Below are 27967 nucleotides of genomic sequence, written 5' to 3' on the forward strand. Positions count from 1 at the left end.
AAAAGTATGAAGGAATTGTTCAAAATTCACCAAAATTTCACCACAGTGTCTTAAAGCCTTAAAAGTATTGCACACCAAATTTGGAAGCTTTAACCCTTAAAATAACGGAACCGGAGCCGTTTTTATATTTAACCCCTTTACAGTCCCTGGAATCTGCTTTGCTGAGACCCAACCAAGCCCAAAGGGGAATACGATACCAAATGATGCCTTCAGAAAGACCTTTCTATGTATCAGAGCTCCACACACATGCAGCTGCATGCCATGCTGTCCTCAAAAACAAGTGCGCCATACCGGCGCGAAAATGAGACTCTGCCTATGCTTTGGGAAAGCCCCTAAAGAATAAGGTGTCTAAAACAGTGCCTGCCGATATTATTATATCAAAATACCCAGATAAAATGATTCCTCAAGGCTAAATATGTGTTAATAATCAATCGATTTAGCCCAGAAAAAGTCTACAGTTTAAATAAGCCCTTGTGAAGCCCTTATTTACAATCGTAATAAACATGGCTTACCGGATCCCATAGGGAAAATGACAGCTTCCAGCATTACATCGTCTTGTTAGAATGTGTCATACCTCAAGCAGCAAGGGACTGCAAACTGTTCCCCCAACTGAAGTTAATTGCTCTCAACAGTCCTGTGTGGAACAGCCATGGATTTTAGTTACGGTTGCTAAAATCATTTTCCTCATACAAACAGAATTCTTCATCTCTTTTCTGTTTCTGAGTAAATAGTACGTACCAGCACTATTTGAAAATAACAAACTCTTGATTGAATAATGAAAAACTACAGTTAAACACTAAAAAACTCTAAGCCATCTCCGTGGAGATGTTGCCTGTACAACGGCAAAGAGAATGACTGGGGTAGGCGGAGCCTAGGAGGGATCATGTGACCAGCTTTGCTGGGCTCTTTGCCATTTCCTGTTGGGGAAGAGAATATCCCACAAGTAAGGATGACGCCGTGGACCGGACACACCTATGTTGGAGAAATGTATGCTTACCTGATAAATAATTTTCTTTCCTGGCATGGAGAGTCCACAAATCCATTATAATTACTAGTTGGAATTCAACTCCTGGCCACCAGGATGCGGCAAAGAACAAAGCTCTAAGTATCCCTCCCACTTCCCATAATCCCCCAGTCATTCAGGGAATACGGAAAGAGAAGAGGACAAAGGGTATAGAGGTGCCTGAAGTTTAGAAAAAAGGACAAATAATTATAAGTCATCTTGAATTTAGTTAAGGGCGTGTCATGGACTCTCCATGCCAGGACAGAAAAGAATCCGGTAAGCATAAATTTTGTTTTCTTTCCAATGGCATGGAGAGTCCACAAATCCTTTCTAATTACTAGTGGGAACCAATACCCAAGCTAAAAGACACAAAATGGAAAGGGAGGGAGAAACAAGACAGGCGGACTTAAACTGAGGGCACCACCGCTTGAAAATTTCTCCCAAAGGAAGCCTCAGCCGACGTATGTAACGAGGACCAAGTGGCCGCTTTGCAAATTTGCTCCACAGAAGCCTCGTTTTTAAAGGCGCAGGAAGAAGAAACAGCCCTAGTTGATTGAGACGTAATCCTCTCAGCAGGTTGATCACCAGCTGTCGCATAAGCCAACTGAATGACACTTCCCAACCAAAGAGAAAGTAGTTGACGTGGCTTTCTGATCCTTACTACAAAAAGAGCCGAAGATTGACGAAAATCTTTAGTAGCTTGGAGAAATATTAGAGCACGAATTACATCCAGGTTGTGTAACAGACGTTCCTTTTGAGGAGGATTAGGACAGAACGAAGATTTTCTCAATGATATTTTGTACAAAGGACCGCCTTATCCGCATGAAAAATAAGATAAAGGTGAGTCACACTGTAGAGTGGAAAGCTCTGAGACTCTACGAGCAGAAGAAATGTCTAGTAAGAACAAAACTTTCTAAGACAATAACTTAATATTGATAGAGTGCATAGGCTCAAACGGAGATTAAGGCTCCATGGAAGAACAATGGGTTCAAACACAGGCCTGATTCTGACCAGGGCATGAACAAAAAAAATGAACATCTGGTAAGTCGGCCAAATGTTTATGAAACAGAAAAGAAAGGGCAGAAATCTGACCCTTTAGGGAACTGACTGACAAACACTTCTCCAGAACTTCCTGGAGAAAGGACAGAATGCGGAGAACCCTCACTTTACTACAAGGGAAACCTCGAGATTCGCACCAGTAAAGATATGTGCGCCAAACCTTATGATATATCTTACGAGTTACCGGCTTACAAGCCTGGATTTAAGGTGTCAACATTTTCCGAAAATCCTCGTCTAGACAAGACTAGACGTTCAATATCCATGCAGTAAGCTTCAGAGAATCTAAATTTGGATGAAGAAAGGGACCCTGAAGTAGAAATTCCTTCCTCAGCAGTAATTTCCCAGGGGGAAGAGGACGACATCTTCACCAGGTCCACAAACCAAATTCTACAAGGCCAAGCTGGAGCAATTAGAATCACCAAAGCCTGCTTCTGTTTGATACAGGCTATCACCCGAGGAAGGAGGGCAAACGGAGGAAAACGGTAAATCAGACCGAAATCCCACGGAACCGCAACAGCGTCTACCAGAGCTGCTTGCGGATCCCTTGATCTGGATTTGTATCTTGGAAGTTTGGTGAACTCCCCACCTGAGGGTTATAATTGAGAATACCTCCGGATGAAGAGCCCACAATCTGCTCAGGTAATCTGCTTCCCAGTTCACACCTGAGCTCTTAAGGGACCCCAAACTGCTCCCCAGCCTGAAAGGCTGGCATCCGTGGTCACAACCTCCCAGGATGGTTTCAAGTAGCATGTGTCTTGAGACAGATGATCCGAGAGCACCACCAGGACAGTCTCTCGTCAGGTTGTCTAGGACTATTCTCAGAGAGGTCCGAGTGTTCTCCGTTCTATTGTCAGAGCATGCATAACTGTAGAGGTCTCAGATGAAAACGGGCAAAAGGATTATTGTCCATTGAAGCCACCATGAGACCAATTACTTCCAAACACTGTGCCACCAATGGTTGGAAAGATGACTGTAGAGAAAGCTAGGCAGAGAGAAGTCTGGATTATCTGACTTCTGATAAGAAAATCTTTGAGATAGAATCTATGATCATCCCTGAAAAACAGACCCTGGTGTTAGGCACCAAGGAACTCTTGTCCAGATTCACCATCCACCTGTGAGAGCGGAGAATCAACAGCAGCGAATCTGTATGGGATCTTGCTAAATGAAAAGATGACACCAGAACCAAGATATCGTCCAGGTATGGCGCCACTGCAATTCCTTGAGATCTGGTCACTGCCAAAAGAGCCCCTAGAACTGTTGTAAATCCAAGCCTCTTGAAAAAGAGTATGTCCCCTGCCTGATCCGATCTCGGACCGGGGGCAAACCCTTCATGCTAAGTCAGAGGAAGGCTTCTTGGACAGCTTGCCCATATTACAAGGTTAATTGGATCTGCAGGAGGGCTTGGTCTGTTCAGGCTTGGAAGAAGAAGGAAATTTCTGTCCCTTGAAGTTGCAAAAGGAACAAAAATTAGAAAAGTCTGGCGACCCTTAGGTCTAATAATCTTATCCTGAGGCAGAAAAGCTCCCATTTAACCTGTGACAGTGGAGACATTTTACCTGTGACAGCTTTGCTGTGGTGCTCTTTGCTGCTTCCTGCTGGCCAGGAGTGGTATTCCCAAAAGTAATTGATGAAGCCGTGGATTCACCATGTCTTATGAAAGAAAAGTGGCTTATAAACAGACTGAGAAGCGCTATATATGTTAAACACTTCTCAGCACACTGCTAAAAAATGATTGAGATAAATAAAATAAAATCGTCATAACAAGCACCTCTATACTCTCAGCATATGCTGGAGTAAACTCACCACCTCCGGTACAGGGAAAATGCACTATGAAGAGGATTTTCACAACAGGAGTTACTGAGCGAACCGCTGCACACTGAATAGAGACGCGCAGTCGTCAAGTGACCACATCCGGATTAAGTGCACCACAAACTAAAGCGTGCAAAGTACACAGCCCCATACTAAACACACATCCATAAAAAAATTAATGTTATTCCTGTATGGATCCTCCTGTAAATATGATCACCCGCATCCGGATTAACTGACAGTGTGATAATAAACCCTTTCAATAACAGCCCTCTAACTAGAGACTTTGCAAGTTTCCCTGACAGCCTCAGTCCTCAAACAGTTAAGAAATACAAACCTAACGTGTTCCAATTATACACAAGCACCATACAATTCTGCCCTGATAAATCCCAAATATGAAGAGATTTGTTCAAATTGTTCCATAAATCCTTAAATTTGTCTAGGGGGAATAACTCCAGTGCTTGAGCCTTCTAAACCTAAGAAGGAAGAAAGCACTTACCGTGGAGTTGGAGCTGTGGGGCAGGCACAGAATCCCAGGTCTGACAGATCCAGACGATTTCTGAAAGGGACCTGGAGAAAAAGGAAAAGCAGATTAACCAACCCTGGTGTTCCATATAGGGGTTAGCCTAAATTGATGGAGGAGAAGCAAGGACTATCCTGCCGACCTCCAACAGCTAATAGCCACCACAACTCTTACTCAAGAGGATTGTGTGGACACAGCAATACCCCAATCCTTGCTTGTAGGGAAACTAACAATTAAAGGATTAATTTTTTCAGACACCATCTTTGCACACCTCCATGATGTACAAAGTCAAAGAATGACTGGGGTTTATGGGAAGTGGGAGGGATACTTAAAGCTTTGCTGGGTGTACTTTGCCTCCTCCAGGTGGCCAGGAGTTGAATTCCCACTAGTAATTAGAATGGATTTGTGGACTCTCCATGCCATTGCAAAGAAAAACATCATTTATGTAAGAACTTACCTGATAAATTCATTTCTTTCATATTGGCAAGAATCCATGAACTAGTGAAGTATGGGATATACATTCCTACCAGGAGGGGCAAAGTTTCCCAAACATCAAAATGCCTATAAATACACCCCTCATCACACCCACAATTCAGTTTAACGAATAGCCAAACAGTGGGGTGATAAAGAAAGGAGTAGAAAGCATCAACAAAAGAAATTTGGAAATAATTGTGCTTTATACAAAAAATCATAACCGCCATAAAAAGTGTGGGCCTCATGGACTCTTGCCAATATGAAAGAAATTAATTTATCAGGTAAGTTCTTACATAAATTATGTTTTCTTTCATGTAATTGGCAAGAGTCCATGAGCTAGTGACGTATGGGATAGCAATACCCAAGATGTGAAACTCCACGCAAGAGTCACTAGAGAGGGAGGGATAAAAATAAAAACAGCCATTTTCCGCTGAAAAAATTAATCCACAACCAAAAAAAAAGTTTATTCTCATAAATGAAAGAAAAAAAATTAAATCAAAAGCAGAAGAATCAAACTGAAACAGCTGCCTGAAGAACTTTTCTACCAAAAACTGCTTCTGACGAAGCAAATACATCATAACGGTAGAATTTAGTAAATGTATGCAAAGAGGACCAAGTTGCCGCTTTGCAAATCTGATCAACTGAAGCTTCATTCTTAAAGGCCCACAAAGTGGAGACTGATCTAGTAGAATGAGCTGTAATTCTCTGAGGCGGGGACTGACCCGACTCCAAATAAGCTTCAACAAAGAAGCCAAGGAAATAGCAGAAGCCTTCTGACCTTTCTTAGGACCAGAAAATAAAACAAATAGACTGGAAGTCTTCCTGAAATCTTTAGTAGCTTCCACATAATATTTCAAAGCTCTTACCACATCCAAAGAAAGTAAGGATCTTTCCAAAGAATTCGTAGGATTAGGACACAAGGAAGGGACAACTATTAATGTTGTTAGAATTCACAACCTTAGGTAAAAATTGAAAGTCCGCAAAACTGCCTTATCCTGATGAAAGATCAGAAAAGGAGACTCACAAGAAAGAGCAGATAGCTCAGAAACTCTTCTAGCAGAAGAGATAGCCAAAAGGAACAACACTTTCCAAGAAAGTAGTTTAATGTCCAAAGAACGCATAGGCTCAAATGGAGGAGCCCGTAAAGCCTTCAGAACCAAATTAAGACTCCAAGGAGGAGAAATTGATTTAATGACAGGCTTAATACGAACTAAAGCCTGTACAAAACAGTGAATATCAGGAAGTATAGCAATCTTTCTGTGAAATAAAACAGCAGAGATTTGTCCCTTCAAGGAACTTGCAGACAAACCCTTATCCAAACCATCCTGAAGAAACTGTAAAATTCTAGGAATTCTAAAAGAATGCCAAGAGAATTTATGAGAAGAACACCATGAAATGTAAGTCTTCCAAACTCTAATAAATATTTCTAGAGACAGATTTACGAGCTTGTAATAGTATTAATCACTGAGTCAGAGAAACCTCTATGACTTAATACTAAGCGTTCAATTTCCATACCTTCAAATTTAATGATTTGAGATCCTGATGGAAAAACGGACCTTGAGACAGTAGGTCCCGCCTTAACGGAAGTGGCCAAGGCTGGCAACTGGACATCCGAACGTGATCCGCATACCAAAACCTGTGTGGCCATGCTGGAGCCACCAGCAACACAAACAATTGTTCCATGATGATTTTGGAGATCCCTCTTGGAAGGAGAACTAGAGGCGGGAAAATGTAAGCAGGATGATAACACCAAGGAAGTGTCAGCGCATCCACTGCTTCCGCCTGGACATCCCTGGACCTGGACAGGTATCAGGGAAGTTTCTTGTTTAGATGAGAGGCCATGAGATCTCTCTCTGGAAGACCCCACATCTGAACAATCTGAGAAAATCCATCTGGATGGAGAGACCACTCCCCTGGATGTAAAGTCTGACGGCTGAGATAATCCGCCTCCCAATTGTCTACACCTGGGATATGCACCACAGAGATTAGACAGGAGCTGGATTCCGCCCAAGAAAGTATCCGAGATCCTTTTTTATAGCTTGGGGACTGAGTCCCACCCTGATGATTGACATATGCCACTGTTGTGATATTGTCTGTCTGAAAACAAATGAACGGATCTCTCTAACAGAGGCCAAAACTGAAGAGCTCTGAGAATTGCACGGAGTTCTAAAATATTTATTGGTAATCTCGCCTCTTGAGATTTCCAAACCCCTTGTGCTGTCAGAGATCCCCAAACAGCTCCCCAACCTGAAAGACTCGCATCTGTTGTGATCACAGTCCAGGTTGGCAGAACAAAAGAAGCCCCTTGAACTAAACAATGGTGATCTATCCACCACGTCAGAGAGTGTCGTACATTGGTATTTAAGGATATTAATTGTGATATCTTTGTATAATCCCTGCACCATTGGTTCAGCATACAAAGCTGTAGAGGTCTCATGTGAAAACGAGCAAAGGGGATCGCGTCCGATGCTGCAGTCATGAGACCTAAAACTTCCATGCACATAGCCACTGAAGGGAATGACTGCGACTGAAGGTGCCGGCAGGCTGCAACCAATTTTAAACGTCTCTTGTCTGTTAGAGACAGAGTCATGGACACTGAATCTATCTGGAAACCTAAAAAGGTGACCCTTGTCTGAGGAATCAAGAAACTTTTTGGTAAATTGATCCTCCAACCATGTTTCCGAAGAAACAACACTAGTTAATTCGTGTGAGATTCTGCAGAACGTAAAGACTGAGCTAGTACCAAGATATCATCCAAATAAGGAAACACCGCAATACCCTGTTCTCTGATTACAGAGAGTAGGGCACCTAGAACCTTTGAAAAGATTCTTGGAGCTGTTGCTAGGCCAAATGGAAGAGCAAAAAATTGGTAATGCTTGTCTAGAAAAGAGAATCTCAGAAACTGATAAAGTTCTGGATGAATCGGAATATGAAGGTATGCATCCTGCAAGTCTATTGTGGACATATAATGTCCTCGCTGAACAAAAGGCAGAATAGTCCTTATAGTCACCAACTTGAAAGTTGGTACTCTTACATAACGATTCAAAATTTTCAATTGGAAACAGATTCCTTGGGGGAAGGATTGAGTTTTTGTTCCTTATTTTGACGAAAGGAACGAAAACGGTTAGAAGCCTTAGATTTATCCTTAGGTTTTTTTATCCTGAGGCAGAAAAACTCCCTTTCCCCCAGTGACAGTTGAAATAAAAGAATCCAACTGAGAACCAAATAAATTATTACCTTGGAAAGAAAGAGATAGTAATCTAGATTTAGATGTCATATCAGCATTCCAAGATTTAAGACACAAATCTCTTCTAGCTAATATAGCTAAAGACATGGATCTAACATCAATTTTGATAATATCAAAAATGGCATCACAAATAAAATGATTAGCATATAGCAGTAAGCGAATAATGCTAGATATGTCAGAATCCAATTCTTGTTGAGCTAAATTCTCCAACCAGAAAGTTGATGCAGCCGCAACATCATCCAAAGAAATTGCAGGTCTGAGAAGATGACCTGAATATAAATAGGCCTTCCTTAGAAAGATTCAAGCTTCCTATCTAAAGAATCCTTAAAGGAAGTACTATCTTCCATAGAAATAGTGGTACGTTTAGCATGAGTAGAAATAGCCCCATCAACTTTGGGGATTTTTTCCCAAAACTCTATAGATTTTGCTGGTAAAGGATACAATTTTTTAAACCTTGAAGAAGGAATAAAAGAAGTACCTGGTTTATTCCATTCCCTAGAAATCATAACAGAAATAGCCTCAGGAATAGGAAAAACCCCTGGAGAAACCACAGGAGGTTTAAAAACAGCATTTAAACGTTATTAGACTGAGCGACAAGAGGACTGGTTACCTCAATATCCAAAGTAATTAACACTTCTTTTAATAAAGAAAGCATATACTCTATTTTAAATAAATAAGTAGATTTGTCAGTGTCAATGTCTGAGGAAGGATCTTCTGTATCAGATAGATCCTCATCAGAAGAGGATAAATTATTATGTTGTTGGTCATTTGAAATTTCATCAACTGAATGAGAAGTTTTAAAAGACCTTTTGCGTTTATTAGAAGGTGGAATTGTAGACAAAGCCTTCTGGATAGAATCAGAAACAAATTATTTAAAATTCATAGGTATATCATGTACATTAGAAGTTGAAGGAACTGCAACTGATGGACACACTATCTGCATGTAAAAGTTTATCATGACAACTATTACAAATGACATTCGGCGAAATAATAATTTCCACACTCTTACAACAAATGCACTTAGCTTTGGTAGAACCGATGTCAGGCAGCAATGTTCCAGCAGAAACTTCTGAGGCAAGATCAGATTGAGACATCTTGCAAAATGTAAAAGAAAAAACAACATATAAAGCAAAATTATAAATTTCCTTATATGACAGTTTCAGAAATGGGAAAAAATGCAAATAGCATAGCCCTCTGATAGAGAAAAAGGCAAGAGGCAAACATCAATGGGGTATTAAAATAATGAAAGTTTGGCGCCAAGTATGACGCACAACGTAACTGAAAACTTTTTTGGCGCCAATAATAACCGGAATGAGACACTCGTGTCACTAATGACGCAACCGTGTGTAAGGCTTCGGCGTCAACTATGACACCGGAAATGACGAAGTTGCGTCATAGACTTATTATTCGCTCCAAAAAAAATTCTCGCGCCAAGAATGACGCAATAAAGTTTAGCATTTGGCGCACCCGCGGGCCTAATACCGCCCGCAATTTGCAAGAAGTAGTCAATTGAAAAAAAGACTAAACCCCAGGTAAGAATTTTTTTTCTTAAAAAATGTTTATATTCCCCAAAAAAAAAGCTCTGTGAAACTGACAGTCTGCAGAAGGAAATACATGAACCTGACTCATGGCAAATATAAGTACAATACATATATTTAGAACTTTATAAAAATGCATAAAGTGCCAAACCATAGCTGAGGTGTCTTAAGTAATAAAAAACATACTTACCAAAAGACACCCATCCACATATAGCAGATAGCCAAACCAGTACTGAAACAGTTATCAGTAGAGGTAATGGTAAATTGAGAGCATATCGTCGATCTGAAAAGTGAGGTAGGAGATGAATCTCTACGACTGATAACAGAGAACCTATGAAATAGACCCCCGTTAGGGAAATCATCGTATTCAATAAGCGATACTCCCTTCACGTCCTTCTGACATTCGCTGTACTCTGAGAGGAATCGGGCTTCAACAATGCTGAGAAGCGCATATCAACGTAGAAATCTTAGCACAAACTTACTTCACCACCTCCATAGGAGGCAAAGTTTGTAAAACTGAATTGTGGGTGTGGTGAGGGGTGTATTTATAGGCATTTTGAGGTTTGGGAAACTTTGCCCCTCCTGGTAGGATTGTATATCCCATATGTCACTAGCTCATGGACTCTTGCCAATTACATGAAAAAACTGCTTTTTTTTCATTGAGAAAAATCCACAACCCAAAAGAAAATAATCTTTTATATTGAACCCAAAAAAAAGCCTAATCAAACAGACAACTGCCTGAAGGACCTTTCTACGAAAGTCTGCTTCAGAGGAATCAAAAACATAAAAATGGTAACCAAGTAGCTGCTTTGCAATCAACCGAAGCCTCATTCTTGAAAGCCCAAGTGGCAACTGACCTAGTAGAATGTGCCGTTATCCACTGTGGCGGAGGCTAACTTGCCTCCAAATAAGCTCTGTGAATCAAAAGTTTCAAACAAGAGGCTAAAGAAAGAGAGGCCTTCTGACCTCTCCTAGGCCAAGAAAAAAAACAAATTAGGCTTACCTGATAATTTCATTTCCATCTGTACGAAGAGAGTCCACGGCTTCATTCATTACTTGTGGGAAATACAGAACTTGGCCACCAGGAGGAGGCAGACACACCCCAGTCAAAGGCTTAAATACCTCCCCCACTCCCCTTATTACCCAGTCATTCTGCCGAGGGAACAAAAAACAGTAGGAGAAATATCAGGGTATAAATGGTGCCAGAAGAAAACAAAGGAAATTTAGGTCCGCCCAACAGAGAACTGGGCGGGAGCCGTGGACTCTCATACAGATGGAAACGAAATTATCAGGTAAGCATAATTTATGTTTTCCATCTTAATATGAGGAGAGTTCACAGCTTCATTCATTACTTGTGGGAAACAAATACCCATGCTCTAGGGGACACTGAATGAAAACGGGAGAGTAAAAAGGAGACGGACCCTATTCTGAGGTCATCACAGCCTGCAAAACCTCTCTCTCAAAAGCTGCTTCAGCTGAAGCAAAAACGTCAAATTTGTAAAATTTTGAAAAAGTATGCAAGGACCAGGTAGCCACCTTACAAATCTGCTTCATAGAGTAGCCTGAAGATAAAATTTCAAAGCTCGAACCATATCCAAGTTAGAAAGTAGCCGTTCCTTTGAAGAAAAAGGGTTAGGACACAAGGAAGAAACTACCATCTCCTGATTAATGTTGTGATCAGACACAACCTTAGGGAGAAAAACCCAACCAAGTGTGAAGGACAGCCTTATCGGCATGAAAAACAAGGTAAAGAGGCTCACTTTGCAAGGCCGCCAACTCACAGACTCTGTGTGCCGAAGCAATAGTAAATAGAAAAAGAACCTTCCAAGACAGAATCTTAATGTCAAGAGAATGCATAGGCTCAAACGGAGCCTGCAGAAGAACCTAAGAACAAGGTTAAGACACCAGGGAGGAGTAACTTGCTTAAACACAGGCCTTATTCTGACCAAGGCCTGACAGAACGATTGCACATCTGGTACATCCGCCAGACGTTTATGTAACAAAATAGACAAGGCAGATATTTGACCATTTAAGGAACTTGCCGATAAACCCTTCTCCAAACCTCTTGGAGTAGAGTTCGGATTCCTAGAATTTAGTTGTTTCTCCAAGAGTAGCCTCTGGATTCACACCAATACAGATATTTACGCCATATCTTATAGTAAATCTCCCTGGTAACAGGCTTACGAGCCTGAATCATGGTCTAAATGACCGACTCAGAAAACCCACGCTTAGATAAAATTAAGCAGTCAGCTTCAGAGAAACTAGATTTGGGTGAAGGAAGGGCCCTTGAAATAGAAGGTCCTTCCTTAGTGGAAGTCTCCAAGGAGGGAGAGATGACATCTCCACTAGATCTGCAAACCAGATCCTGCGAGGCCATGCCGGTGCAATGAGGATCACAGACGCCCTCTCCTGTTTAATTCGAGCAATGACCCGAGGAAGGTGGGCGGAGGAAATAGGTATGCGAGACTGAAATTCCAAGGGACCGCCAGAGCATCTATTAGTACAGCCTGAGGATCCTTGACCCGTTCCTCAGGAGCTTGGCATTCTGCCGAGATGCCATGATATCCAGTTCCGTCTGTCCCAATTTGAGAATCAAGCTGGAAAACACTTCCGGATGGAGTTCCCACTCCCTCGTTTAAAAGTGTGTCTGCTAAGAAAATCCGCTTCCCAGTTGTCCACTCCTGGAATGTGGATCGCAGACAGATAGCAGTTGTGGGTCTCCGCCGACTGAATTATCTTGGCTACCTCTGTCATGGCCAAGGAACTCAGAGTTCCCCCCTGATGGTTGATGTAAGCCACTGAAGTTATGTTGTTCGACTGGAACCTGACAAACCGGGCCGAGGCTGAGGCCAGGCCAGAAGAGCACAGAAGATTGTTCTCAGCTCCAGAATTTTTATGGGTAGAACAGACTCATTCCGAGTCCATGTCCCCTGAGCCTTTAGAGAGCCCAAGACTGCTCCCCATCCCAGTAGGCTGGCGTCAGTTGTCACAATCACACAAGTGGGTCTGCGGAAGCAGGTTCCCTGGGAGAGATGATCCTGAGACAACCACCAAAGAAGAGAATCCCTTGTCTCGTAATCCAGATGTAATCGTGGAGACAGATCCGCATAATCTCCGTTCCACTGCCTGAGCATGCATAACTGCTGAGGTCGAAATGGGCAAACGGAATGATGTCCACGGCAGCTACCATCAGACCGATTACCTCCATACATTGAGCCACTGATGGCCGAGGAGAGAACTGAAGCGCCAGACAAGAATCGAAAATCTTTGATTTCCTGACTTCTGTCAGAAAATTTTTCATTGATAGGGCATCTATTATAGTTCCCAGAACACTACCCTTGTAGCTGGAATTAAGGAACTCTTCTCCAAAAATTCACCTTCCATCCGTGAGATTGCAGGAAGGATAACATCTCCGTGTGGCATTTTACTTGTTCAAAGGATGGCGCCTGAACCAGAATGTTGTCCAGATAAGGCGCCACTGCAATGCCCCGCAACCGGAGCACCGCCAACAAGGATCCCAGAACCTTTGAAGAAATTCTGGGAGCTGTGGCAAGGCCGAATGGAAGAGCCACAAACTGGAAATGTTTGCCTAGAAATGCGAACCTCAGAAACTTGCGATGATCCCTGTCGATGGGAACAGGCAGGTACGCGTCCTTTAAATCTACCGTTGCCATAAATTGACCCTCTTGAACCAAGGGAAGAATAGAACAAATAGTTTCCATCTTAAAGGACAGTACTCTGAGAAATTTGTTTAGACTTTTGAGATCTAAAATTGGTCTGAAAGTTCCCTCCTTTTTGGGAACCACGAACAGATAGGAGTAAAATCCCAGACAATGTTCCTACATTGGAATAGGAACTATCACTCCCAGGTTAGGAAAGGTCCCGAACAGTGTAAGAACGCCTCTCTTTATCTGGTCTATAGATAATCTTGAGAGCAAAAACCTGCCCCTGGGAGGAAAGGTCTTGAACTCTAGTTTTTATCCCCGGGACACTATGTCCACTGCCCAGGGATCTTGAACATCCCAAACCCAAGCCTGAGCAAAGAAAGAAAGTCTGCTTGGACTGTTCCTGCTTGGTAGAGGAAGAGGACGGCTTACCCTTGAAGTTTCGAATGGAACGAAAATTACTCTGACGTCCTTTCTGCTTATTCCTCTTATCCTGAGGGAGGAAATGACTTTCCTCCCGCAATGTCAGAAATAATTTCCGCCAATCCCGGCCCAAACAAGTACCCTTGTAAGGAATCACCAAAAGCTTAGACTTAGATGACACATCCGCAGACCAGGATTTTAACCATAAAGCTCTGCGGCCCAGCTTAAGAACCTGAAGGGAACCATCCGTAATAAAGGAATTTGCCAACTTAAAAGGCCTTGATCCTATCCTGATCTCTTCAAGGGGAGTGTCCGTCCGAATAGAATCAGACAACGCATCAAACCAGTATGCCGCCGCACTAGTGACGGTAGCAATACATAAACCCTGGTGTACATACATCTTCTTGAGAAACCCCTCCAACTTCTTATCCATCGGATCTTTAAAGGAACAACTATCCTCTATGGGAATAGTGGTCCTCTTAGCTTAAGTGGAAATTGCCCCTTCCACCTTAGGGACCCGTCTGCCAAGATTCCTTGATAGAGGCTGCTATAGGAAACATCTTCTTAAAAATAGGGGATGGAGAAAAAGGGATACCCGGTCTCTCCCATTCCCTAGCAATAATCTCTGTAGCTTGATCTGGTACAGGAAAAACCTCCACCTTGGAAGGTACATCCAAATATTTGTTAAGCTTACCAGACTTCTTAGGATTAACTACAACAGTAGTGTCGGAGTCATCCAAGGTAGCCAAAACAGAGTAACAAACAGAGGTGTTCCAGCTTAAACCTGAAGGATACAACTTCAGTATCAGAAGAAGGAATTACACTGAGTCTGAGATTTCACCCTCGGATGCTACCAAAGTATCCTCCTCCTCAGATTTCTGGGAGGGAACATTCAGATAGCCACGACTGTGTCAGAAACCTTACTCACTGATTCTTTACATGTCCTCTTTCCCTGCAGCATAGGAAAAGCAGACAACGCATCAGATACCGCAGAGGACATGAGGGAAGCGATGTCTTGCAACGTAACTCCAGGCGGAGTAAGAGAGGAAGGGCAGGGCACTGCATGTGTGGACGATAAATTTTGGGACACTTGAGGAGAAAGCTGCAGCATATCTTGAGCATTGTCAGAAGACTCCTGAACAGCATCCACCTTAGACAAAGATGGCTCAGAAAACAGTCTAACCCTGTAATGTAAAGTTCTCTCAATACATGAGGAACAGAAAGGGATTGGTGGTTCCACGTTAGCATCAATACATAAACATATAACATCCTGCAGGGCCTCTTAGTCCATCTTTATTCACAAATAAACCAAATAGATAAACTGATATATTTAGAAATTACCCCACACACAAAAAAAAAATGTTACTGTTCATTTAAATTTTTAAACGAAAATTCTATTTTTCTGCAAGAAAATAATAAGCGCTATTATAAAAAAACACTCCGGACAACCTCTACACCTCAGCTTAGCTTTGCTGAGGTGCTTACCTGCCTTACTAACAATGGAGTGAATATTCTATTAGATAATCCTGACCCAACTTATTCTAAAGCCGCCGGGAGTAAAATAACAAATAACACACCACCTATTGAGCCATAAGTCTCCTTGTGTCCCAGAAAAAATAAAGTTAGCACTTACCTTTAGACTTCTGCCAGGCAGCAAGGCAGCTCACTAGGTTTGAGAGGCCAGTTCCCTCACATGGACCTGTGGAAGAAACAAAGACCGAGTAATCTTACTCAGGCTTGCAAAGTTAGGGCAGCATTAAATACATGGGAGGCGCAGTGAGGATTGTACCCCACAAGTTCCCATTGCTTAAAAGCCACCACTGCTCTACTGAAGAGACTGATATGGACTACGGCTACACCCTAGGACAAAGCAGAACAATCTTGCACTGCTGAAAAATAATAAATTCTTGCTAGAAGAATCTTCTTTCAAACACCTAAACTTTACCACTTCCTTGCTCTAACATAGGCAAAGAGAACGACTGGGGTTGGAGGGAAGGGAGGCAGCTTTGCTGTGGTGCTCTTTGCCGCCTCCTGCTGGGCAGGAGTGATATTCCCAATAGTAATTAGATGATCCGTGGACTCACTGTGTCATTAGAAAGAAATTTAAACATTTTAAAGTGCCCATAACAAAGCTATGCGAGTCTCTATATATAAAAGTGTAAAACCTTACCCATAGACACTTGTCTACTATCAAGCAGGTAGCAGACAGCCAAACCACTACAGAATCATATCAGCAGAGGTTATGGAATAGGAGTATAATGTAGATTTGTAAAGGGAAGCAGAAGACAAGTCCCTGCAACCAAATTTACAGAGGGTCTATGAAGGTGTTCCCATTAGGCAAAACCATTGTATCATAAAACATACCCCAAATACATCACTCTGACAAGCACTGTACTCTGAGAGGAACCCGGCCTCAACAGACCGAAAACCCCTTTCTCTGAAGAACACATGCACATCTTTATTCTTCAACTACCTCCAACAAAGTAAAGACTAAAGGTATGTGTGAGGTGGAAGGAAATTTAGAGAGCTCTTGGGGTTTGGGAAACTTTGCCTCCTCCTTGTGGTAGAGAATTACCATATGTAACTGATCATGGACTCGCACCACCCGTATGAAAGAAAAAATGAATAAAAAAAAAAAAAAAAAAGTATAATTTAGAAGAGGACCAAGAGTATGTGTTTACAGTACAATGAAGCTAGTTAAGAGGAGGACTCAAGAGAATTTACCAGGCATGTCAGCAGCAACTTTGGTTGCGCAAGGAAGTAATAAAAAGGGACAGTAAAATTCATACACACACCATACAATTTTTAACAACTTTCCAATTTCCTTGTATTATATTTGCTTCCTTCTCTTGTTATCCTTTGCTGAAAGGTTTATCTAGGTAAGCATAGGAGCAGCAAAGAACCTAGGTTCTAGCTGCTAATTGGTGGAGATAAAAAAAATAAAAAAAAAATAAAAAAAAAATATATATATATATATATATATATATATATATATATATATATATATATATATATATATACATACATACATACATAGCAAACAGGCCAGCACTCACTGTAACATTTCATCAACCTAGGGTGCTTCCAAAGTATTGGTAGTAGTGAAGAAAAGGGATGCACTCACCAGGATTTTCAAAGTTACCATTTAATGTAACGTTTCGAGGTGTTACCCCCTTCGTCAGACAATACAAAATAACAATCCACAACCTGTTACAAACCGTGTCTTTTAAACTACCCTAAGTGATACAGTTTCAGGTCAACACCTGTGATGCAACTCCCACAATTAGCATATAACAGGTAAGGGCCCCCGCTGTGTGCGACTATCTAATCATATAGACACCAAATATATAGTGAACACCAAATCACACATATGCATGAAAGCACCATAGAGCAGAAGACATGCAGGATATTGCACAGAACTGGTTTGTCATAGCAACCATATCAATACTACGGCCCCCAATCAGGAGAGAGGTATATGCAAGCCAATCAAATGTTCTAGGACATGGAGGAGCGCCCAACCCCGCAAAAAACCATAATTTATGCTTACCTGATAAATTTATTTCTCTTGTAGTGTATCCAGTCCACGGATCATCCATTACTTGTGGGATATTCTCCTTCCCAACAGGAAGTTGCAAGAGGATCACCCACAGCAGAGCTGCTATATAGCTCCTCCCCTCACTGCCATATCCAGTCATTCGACCGAAACAAGCAGAGAAAGGAGAAACCATAGGGTGCAGTGGTGACTGAAGTTAAATTAAAATTTAGACCTGCCTGAAAAGGACAGGGCGGGCCGTGGACTGGATACACTACAAGAGAAATACATTTATCAGGTAAGCATAAATTATGTTTTCTCTTGTTAAGTGTATCCAGTCCACGGATCATCCATTACTTGTGGGATACCAATACCAAAGCTAAAGTACACGGATGATGGGAGGGACAAGGCAGGAACTTAAACGGAAGGAACCACTGCCATTAGAACCTTTCTCCCAAAAACAGCCTCCGAAGAAGCAAAAGTATCTAATTTGTAAAATTTGGAAAAAGTATGAAGCGAAGACCAAGTTGCAGCCTTGCAAATCTGTTCAACAGAGGCCTCATTTTTAAAGGCCCAGGTGGAAGCCACAGCTCTAGTAGAATGAGCTGTAATCCTTTCAGGAGGCTGCTGTCCAGCAGTCTCATAGGCTAAACGGATTATACTCCGAAGCCAAAAAGAAAGAGAGGTTGCCGAGGCCTTCTGACCTCTCCTCTGTCCAGAGTAAACAACAAACAGGTTAGATGTTTGACGAAAATCTTTAGTAGCCTGTAAGTAAAACTTCAAGGCACGGACTACGTCTAGATTATGCAAAAGACGTTCCTTCTTTGAAGGAGGATTAGGACATAATGATGGAACAACAATCTCTTGATTGATATTCTTGTTAGAAACTACCTTAGGTAAAAACCCAGGTTTTGTACGCAGAACAACTTTATCTGAATGAAAGATCAGATAAGGAGAATCACAATGTAAGGCAGATAACTCCGAGACTCTTCGAGCCGAGGAAATAGCCATCAGAAAAAGAACTTTCCATGAAAGAAGTTTGATATCAATAGAATGAAGGGGTTCAAACGGAACCCCTTGAAGAACTTTAAGAACCAAGTTTAAGCTCCATGGAGGAGCAACAGGTTAAACACAGGCTTAATTCTAACTAAAGCCTGACAAAATGCCTGAACGTCTGGAACTTCTGCCAGATGCTTGTGTAAAAGAATAGACGGAGCAGAAATCTGTCCCTTTAAAGAACTAGCTGATAATCCTTTGTCCAAACCCTCTTTTTTTTGTAGGAAGGGCAATATCCTAGGAATCCTAACCCTACTCCATGAGTAATTCTTGGATTCACACCAATGAAGATATTTACGCCATATCTTGTGGTAAATTTAATTACTGACTCGGAGAAGCCACGCTTTGATAGGATCAAGCGTTAAATCTCCATGCAGTCAGTCTCAGAGAAAGTAGATTTGGATGATTGAAAAGACCTTGTATTAGAAGGTCTTGTCTCAGAGGCAGAGTCCATGGTGGAAAGGATGACATGTCCACTAGGTCTGCATACCAGGTCCTGCGTGGCCACGCAGGCGCTATCAATATCACCAATGCTCTTTCCTGTTTGATTTTGGCAATCAGACGAGGGAGCAGAGGAAACGGTGGAAACACATAAGCCAGGTTGAAGAACCAAGGCGCTGCTAGAGCATCTATCAGTGCCGCTTCTGGGTCCCTGGACCTGGATCCGTAACAAGGAAGCTTGGCATCCTGGCGAGACGCCATGAGATCCAATTCTGGTTTGCCCCAACGGAGAACCATTTGAGCAAACACCTCCGGATGGAGTTCCCATTCCCCCGGATGAAAAGTCTGACGACTTAGAAAATCCGCCTCCCAGTTCTCTACACCTGGGATCTGGATCGCTGACAGGTGGCAAGAGTGAGTCTCTGCCCAGCGAATTATCTTGGAGACTTCTGACATCGCTAGGGAACTCCTGGTTCCCCCTTGATGGTTGATGTAAGCCACAGTTCGTGATGTTGTCCGACTGAAATCTGATGAACCTCAGTGTTGCTAGCTGAGGCCAAGCCAGAAGAGCATTGAATATTGCTCTTAACTCCAGAATATTTATTGGGAGGAGTTTCTCCTCCTGAGTCCATGAACCCTGAGCCTTCAGGGAGTTCCAGACTGCACCCCAACCTAGAAGGCTGGCATCTGTTGTTACAATTGTCCAATCTGGTCTGCGAAAGGTCATACCCTTGGACAGATGGGCCCGAGATAACCACCAGAGAAGAGAATCTCTGGTTTCCTGATCCAGATTTAGTAGAGGGGACAAATCTGTGTAATCCCCATTCCACTGACTGAGCATGCATAATTACAGCGGTCTGAGATGCAGGCACGCGAATGGCACTATGTCCATCGCCGCTACCATTAAGCCGATTACTTCCATGCACTGAGCCACCGTGGGGCGCGGAATGGAGTGAAGAACACGGCAAGCATTTAGAAGTTTTGATAACCTGGACTCCGTCAGGTAAATTTTCATTTCTACAGAATCTATTAGAGTCCCTAGGAAGGAAACCCTCGTGAGAGGAGATAGAACTCTTTTCTTCGTTCACTTTCCACCCATGCGACCTCAGGAATGCCAGAACTATCTCTGTATGAGATTTGGCAATTTGAAAGCTTGACGCCTGTATCAGGATGTCGTCCAGGTAAGGAGCCACCGCTATGCCGCGTGGTCTTAGGACCGCCAGAAGTGAGCCCAGAACCTTTGTAAAAGAGCTACAAATTGGTAATGCCTGTCTAGAAAGGCAAACCTCAGGAACTGATGATTCTTGTGAATCGGAATGTGAAGGTAGGCATCCTTTAAGTCCACTGTGGTCATGTACTGACCCTCTTGGATCATGGGTAAAATGGTTCGAATAGTTTCCATCTTGAATGACGGAACTCTGAGGAATTTGTTTAGGATCTTTAAATCCAAAATTGGTCTGAAGGTTCCCTCTTTTTTGGGAATCACAAACAGATTTGAATAAAACCCCTGTCCTTGTTCCGTCCGCAGAACTGGATGGATCACTCCCATTACAAGGAGATCTTGTACGCAGCTTAGGAATGCCTCTTTCTTTATCTGGTTTGCAGATAATCTTGAAAGGTGAAATCTCCCTTGTGGAGGAGAAGCTTTGAAGTCCAGAAGATATCCCTGAGATATGATCTCCAAAGCCCAGGGATCCTGAACATCTCTTGCCCACGCCTGGGCGAAGAGAGAGAGAGTCTGCCCCCTACTAGATCCGTTGTCGGATAGGGGGCCGCTCCTTCATGCTGTCTTAGAGGCAGCAGCAGGCTTTCTGGCCTGCTTGCCCTTGTTCCAGGACTGGTTAGGTTTCCAGGCCTGCTTGGATTGAGCAAAAGTTCCCTCTTGTTTTGAAGCAGAGGAAGTTGATGCTGCACTTGCCTTGAAATTTCGAAAACCACGAAAATGAGACTGTTTGGCCATTGTTTAGGACCTGTCCTGAGGAAGGATATGACCCTTACCTCCAGTAATGTCAGTAATAATTTCTTTCAAACCAGGCCCGAATAAGGTCTGCCCCTTGAAAGGAATGTTGAGTAATTTAGACTTTGAAGTCACATCAGCTGACCAGGATTTGAGCCATAGCGCCCTACGCGCCTGGATGGCGAATCCGGAATTCTTAGCCGTTAGTTTAGTCAAATGAACAATGGCATCAGTAACAAATGAGTTAGCTAGCTTAAGAGTTCTAAGCTTGTCAACAATTTCAGTCAATGGAGCTGTATGGATGGCCTCTTCCAGGGCCTCAAACCAGAATGCCGCCGCAGCAGTGACAGGCGCAATTGCATGCAAGGGGCTGTAAAATAAAACCTTGTTGAATAAACATTTTCTTAAGGTAACCCTCTAATTTTTTATCCATTGGATCTGAAAAAGCACAACTGTCCTCAACCGGGATAGTGGTACGCTTTGCTAAAGTAGAAACTGCTCCCTCCACATTAGGGACAGTCTGCCATAAGTCCCGTGTAGTGGCATCTAGGGAGGTGGGGAAAAGGGCACACCGGGCCTATCCCACTCCTTACTAATAATTTCTGTAAGCCTTTTAGGTATTGGAAAAACGTCAGTACTCACCGGCACTGCATAGTATTTATCCAGCCTACACAATTTCTCTGGCACTGCAATTGTGTCACAGTCATTCAGAGCAGCTAATACCTCCCCAAGCAATACACGGAGGTTCTCAAGCTTAAATTTAAAATTAGAAATCTCTGAATCAGGTCTCCCCAATTCAGAGACGTCACCCACAGACTGAAGCTCTCCGTCCTCAGGTTCTGCATATTGTGACGCAGTATCAGACATGGCTCTTACAGCATCTACGCGCTCTGTATCTCGTCTAACCCCAGAGCTATCGCGCTTGCCTCTCAATTCAGGCAATCTGGATAATACCTCTGACAGGGTATTATTCATGATTGCAGCCATGTCCTGCAAAGTAATCGCTATGGGCGTCCCTGATGTACTTGGCGCCATATTAGCGTGCGTCCCTTGAGCGGGAGGCGAAGGGACCGACACGTGGGGAGAGTTAGTCGGCATAACTTCCCCCTCGACAGACCCCTCTGGTGACAATTCTTTTATAGATAAAGACTGATCTTTACTGTTTAAGGTGAAATCAATACATTTAGTACACATTCTCCTATGGGGCTCCACCATGGCTTCTAAACATAATGAACAAGTATCCTCTGTTTCAGACATGTTTGTACAGACTAGCAATGAGACTAGCAAGCTTGGAAAACACTTTAAAGCAAGTTAACAAGCAATATAAAAAACGTTACTGTGCCTTTAAGAGAAACAAATAGACAAAATTTGAAATAACAGTGAAAAAAGGCAGTTACACTAACAAAATTTTTACAGTGTATGTAACAAGTCAGCAGAGCATTGCACCCACTTGCAAATGGATGATTAACCCCTTAATAAAAACAGAATAATAAATGACAAAAACGTTTTTTAAACACAGTCACAACAACTGCCACAGTCTACTGTGATTGTTACCCTCCTCAAACACGACTTTGAAGCCTTTTGAGCCCTTCAGAGATGTCCTGTATCATGCAGAAGGAAGCTGAATGTCTGTCAGTATTTTTATCTGCACAGAAAAGCACTAAAAAAGGCCCCTCCCACTCATATTACAACAGTGGAAAGCCTCAGAAACTGTTTCTAGGCAAAAATCAAGCCAGCCATGTGGAAAAAAACTAGGCCCCAATAAGTTTTGTCACCAAACATATATAAAAACGATTAACATGCCAGCAAACGTTTTATATTACACTTTTATAAGAGTATGTATCTCTGTTAATAAGCCTGATACCAGTCGTTATCACTGCATTTAAGGCTTAACTTACATTAATCCGGTATTAGCAGCATTTTTCTAGCAAATTCCATCCCTAGAAATATGTTAACTGCACATACCTTATTGCAGGAAAACCTGCACGCCATTCCCCCTCAGAAGTTACCTCACTCCTCAGAATATGTGAGAACGGCAGTGGATCTTAGTTACTTCTGCTAAGATCATAGAAATCACAGGCAGATTCTTCTTCTAATGCTGCCTGAGAGAAAATAGTACACTCCGGTACCATTTAAAAATAAACTTTTGATTGAAGTTAAAAAACTAACTATAATACACCACTCTCCTCTTACTACGTCCATCTTTGTTGAGAGTTGCAAGAGAATGACTGGATATGGCAGTGAGGGGAGTAACTATATAGCAGCTCTGCTGTGGGTGATGCTCTTGCAACTTCCTGTTGGGAAGGAGAATATCCCACAAGTAATGGATGATCCGTGGACTGGATACACTTAACAAGAGAAATAGATATAGTGGCTAGCACTGGAAGTGAACATAAACATAAAAATAAATATAAATGTAAAGCATAAAAATAATATGTAAACAGCAACAATATGATCCCAAATCATAATATAGTAGCATAAAGCTAGCTAACTGTTGTGTAAAGTCAGCACAGAGCCTAACAAAAGCCAAGTAATATAGCCTGTTGGTTAAAAACCCAAGAGGGACCCAAGCAGAAAGGGGAGAAAAATGTTCCCTTTAGAATGGCAGCTTGTATGGTTGACCTGTGGTTGGCCATTCGTGTCCTCAAGTCGTCAGTTGTTTTGCCAACGTAAAGCATGCCACATGTGCAGTGGAGAAAATACACAATATAAGTGGCTGCGCACGTCAATCGGTATCTGTGCTTATACTTCATCTTTTTGGTAGGATGAGTGAAGTATGGTCCTGTCTGTAAGGCACTGCAAGTCGTGCAGCCAAGACATCTAAAGCAACCAGGTTTCGTTTTATCCAACCATGACTTCTTCTGATAGCAAGGACAGGGGTCTGTCTTTACCAGCATGTCCCTTAGAGATGTTGCTCTACGGAATCCCATGCGTGGCGGTACCATATTTTTAAATGGCAATGCTGGATCACTTCTCACGATGTCCCAGTGTTTGTTGAATGAATCCCTAAGGCATGAGTTGTAATTTGTGTATGTTGTCACAAAAGTGAGTTATTCCTAGGGTGTCCGAGTTCTGGAGGTATCCAGTTTCATCAACTGTTTATCTAGGATTTTAGTGGGGTACCCTCTGTCCTGGAACCTTATGTACATTTCCTCCATCTGTTGCTGGGCTTTTTCTTCGAGTTGTTTCTTTGGACACTTTTGAACTGGGATTTAGGCAGGGATCTCTTGAGTGATGGTGGATGTCCAGTAACAAAAGATAGCGAGTTCCTATCCGTTTCTTTTCTGTAAAGTGTACTCTTCAGAATGCTTCCATTCTTGAATACCTGAAGATCCAGAAAATGAATCCTTTTGTCATCTGTTTCCATTTTGAACTTGAGTGCCGGATTGGCATTGTTCAAGCTCTGAAACCAAAATGTCCAATGTTGCTCTGCTGCCTCTCCAGATTAACACCAGATCGTCGATGTAGCGTCTATAGAACAATATACGGTCATCTTTGAATAGTTCTGTATCATTGGTTTCAAATTCCGCCATGTATAGGTTGACACGTAGGATGGGGCCACATTGGACCCCATCGCTGTCCCTGTTTTCTGTAGATAAAATCGGTGTTCAAACCGGAAGTAGTTCATGGTGAGGCTGAATTCCAGTAGATTGATTAGAATTTCTATAGGGGGCCCAATAAAAGGATATTTGGCTAATTGTCTGTTTAATGCTTGTAGTCCCTCCTGATGGGGAATGACCGTATACAGGCTTGTCACATCAAGTGTAACCAGCAGGCCATCTTCTTCCAGAGGGGGTAGTTCCTTAACTGTTTTCAGTAGTGCCTGTGAGTTGAGAAGGAATGATTCCATATTCCTTACCACCAGCTGTAATAATCCATCAAGATATGTTGCAATAGGCTGTAGTATTGAACCTATTGCTGACACAATCTGTCTGCCGGGAGGTGAGATCAGGCTTTTATGAACCTTTGGCAAAGTATATAGTACCGGGGTTCTAGGAAATGGTGTAATCAAATAGTCCAATGTCTTTTTGTCCAGATAGCCTTCATTGAAGACAGTATTCAGGTAAGTATCAATCCTTGCCTTATTACAGGGTCTGCTTTGAGACGTGTGTAAGTTTCAGTGTCATTTAACCGTTTCATAATTTCTTCCTTGTATTCTTCATAATTTTGCAGGACAACTGCACCCCCCTTGTCCGCCTGGCGGATCACTTTGCTGGTTTGCTGAGCCAAATTCTTCAATGCAAGTCTCTCAATGTCACTGAGGTTATTGTGTGTTGTATTCTTTGCTTTGTTGATGTTAGCATCCATCTCGGTCTGCATAAGTCTTGCAAAGGTTTTGATGCTGGCGTTATTGCTAACAGGGTCGAATTTTGATGATGCCCTCAGTGGCTTGTCAATTTCTTCTTTCCTGGGAAAGAATTCCCTCAGTCTCATGTTGCGTTGGAATTTCTGTAGGTCAATGTAGAGTCTAAAATTGTCTGTTTTCTGTGTGGGGATAAAAGATAGTCCCTTGTTCAAAATTTAATTTTCCATATCCAAGACCGTGTAAGAACTGAGGTTGATCACGATATTATCCTTCATTATCTCGGGGGTCTGGGTGGTTTTTGCTTTGTACCCCCCACGTCTTGGGTGGGGTCTCGGCCTCTCCGGTTTTTTTGAGCGTGTGACCACCCTTGGGCCTCCAGTACCGTGTTACTTCTTGGTTGTGGGTTATTTTCTCCCTCTGATGCAGATCCAGAGCTGTCCACTGTTTGAAAGTTCTTCTGTAATAGAATCTTTTTTGCCTCCCACCTTGGTCCCGGCGTCGCTCCGGTCTTGGGTTCAGCCATAGGTATACTCTTTTGTCCCTGTAGTCGTTCATGACCTCCAGTTTATTTTTCTTTAAGTCGATAAGCTCTTTTTCATATAATTTCACCTGTTCATTTAGTTTAAGCCAGTCCTCTGTAGTGTCAAGTTGCAGTTTTTGTAGGTCCTGGCCTTTATTTTTCCTAATTTCAACTTTGGTTTATTGCAGTAGTTGGCCCACCTCCTGTACCACCAGGAGTATGAGATCCAGTGAACATTTGTTCAAAATATTGCACTATCGTTCACAAAATATCTTATTACGTCCAAACGTGGGTACATTCTTTATACGAAAGCCCCTTGGGACATAGTTTGTATTCAGACAGATATGCCAAGTCTTTCTCCCTTTTCTTTAATTTCAGTAGATATGTGTGCACATAGTTTGGGTTGTTAGTCATAGGCCCCATATCTAGAGCATCAAAAAGAATCTCCTTTGCATCCTCCTCTGTAAACTGAAATACAGTTGCTCCAGGGACACATCCAAGGTATTGTCGCTGTTCGTTGCATTGCTCTCCATGTTTCAAGCAATATAGTGTACTTTCAGTACAGTGTCAATGTGTGAAAATCCCAAAGTGCACAAGTGAAAAAGTGTGCGTCAGTCCTGTAGTCACAGGTTCTGCTTCACAGAAGGAAATATTAAAAGTCACTTTGTAAGGCCTATAACATTGCAGGTGCTGTAGCAAGGGAATTTAAACAGCATGCAGGCCAGCACTAACTGTTAACATTTCATTTACCCAGGGTGCTTCCAAAGTATTGATAGTAGTGAAGAAAAGGGATGCACTCGCCAGGAATTTCAAAGTTACCATTTAATGTAACGTTTCGGGGTGTTACCCCCTTCGTCAGACAATACAAAATAACAATCCACAACCTGTTACAAACCGCTTCTTTTAAACTGCCCTAAATGATAGAGATATATATAGAAATATACACAGACACACACACATATATATATATATATAACCAGTAGTGCATTGCTGCTCTATCAACAAATTATACCAAGAGAATGAAGCAAACTTGAAAATAAAAGTAAAGTGTTAAGTTAAAATTGTATGTTCTACATAAATCGTGAAATCATGAAAGAAAAAGTTTGGGTTTCATGTCCCATTAAAGGGACATTAAACCCAAAACTTTTCTTTCATGATCCAGATGGAGCATACAATTTTAAACAATGTATTACTCTTGGTATCCTTTGTTGAAAGCATACCTAGGTATGCTCATAAGCTTTGAGCTAGCTGCCGATTGGTGGCTGCACATGTATACCTCTTATTGGCTTAGCAATGTGCTCAGTGAATTGCTGATCCTTCAATAAAGGATCTCTAAAGAATAAAGCAAAACTGATAATAGAAGTAAATTGGAAAGTTGTTTTAAATTGTATGCTCGCTCTGAATCATGAAAGAAAAATTTTGGGTTTAGTGTCCTCTTAACTTGTGCGTTTGCTCCTCAAAGATTTACCTGCTTCTTAGAATGGCCAGCATGAGGTGAAGGAGGATGAGTCATGCTTGGAAAGGAAGGAACCTGAGGAGAATGTAGGAGGAGAGGTGAAGGGGCCTCTCGCATGTGACCTGGACAGACAGAAAAAAATAAACATTACCAACATCTAAAGCCATCAAATCCCTTAAAAATCCCTTCAACTGCACAACAGCAATAAACATTTGTTAAAATCAGTTCAATTCACACTATTTAACAAACAGCATCAAGTATACTCGCTCACCTCCTGTGTATGGTTCTTGTTTCTGCTGCCGTGGTGAAGGATGATGATGTTGAATCACCTGTTGCTGCTTGGCCTGCTGGTGCTGTACATGCTGTTGCTGGTGTGGAACTGCCAGCGGACCCTGCAGAGCTGCATGCTGGGGAGGGGGCGGTAATTGTACTGCTGGTTGTGACTGTGAAGCTGCAGGCGGTGTCTGCAACTGGTGTATATGGGAGGAAGAGGAGGGAGGAGGATGGTTGCTAATAGAGGAAGGGGGAGGAGTAGGGAAGGGAAGAGACTGGTGTTGCCTCATAGACTGTGGAGGAGCAGCAAGGGAAGTTTGAGACTGTACTTTGACAGATGGGAGAAGTGGTGCCTGAGGTGGAGGTTGCTGAGACTTCTGAAGTTGTTGTAGATACATAACCATTTGCGAAGGACCAAGGGGAACAGGGGAGGAAGGGAGACCACTAGGGGGTGACGGGGGACCATCATCCTCTAGGAGGTTGTGAGGGGGCTGTGGGTGGTGATGATGGGAGTGTAAAGGATGTTGATGGGGAGGTTGAGAAGGTGGAGGAGAAGCAGAGGGAGGCCGAATAGGTTTGGCAGGAAGGGCTGCAGCACGGTTTGATGGGCGGGAGGGTTGCTGGGGCATGGCATTGTGTAGAGCTAAAAATGGAATGGAAGAGAGGATCAATATTAAGGGAAAAGAAT

The 27967-nt window shown here is 42.4% G+C and overlaps 1 protein-coding gene across 1 annotated transcript in view; it reads right to left on the bottom strand.

Annotated features, from left to right (window-relative positions):
• LOC128663661 (bromodomain-containing protein 4B-like) overlaps positions 1–27967 on the bottom strand; it is a 777540-nt gene that overhangs the window by 132813 nt on the left and 616760 nt on the right. Inside the window, 2 exon segments of the mRNA XM_053718097.1 lie at positions 27019–27128; positions 27278–27922. Coding sequence (XP_053574072.1) covers positions 27019–27128; positions 27278–27922 — 755 coding nt within the window.

The sequence above is a fragment of the Bombina bombina genome, chromosome 6 (assembly GCF_027579735.1).
Source record: "Bombina bombina isolate aBomBom1 chromosome 6, aBomBom1.pri, whole genome shotgun sequence".
Lineage (NCBI taxonomy): Eukaryota > Metazoa > Chordata > Amphibia > Anura > Bombinatoridae > Bombina > Bombina bombina.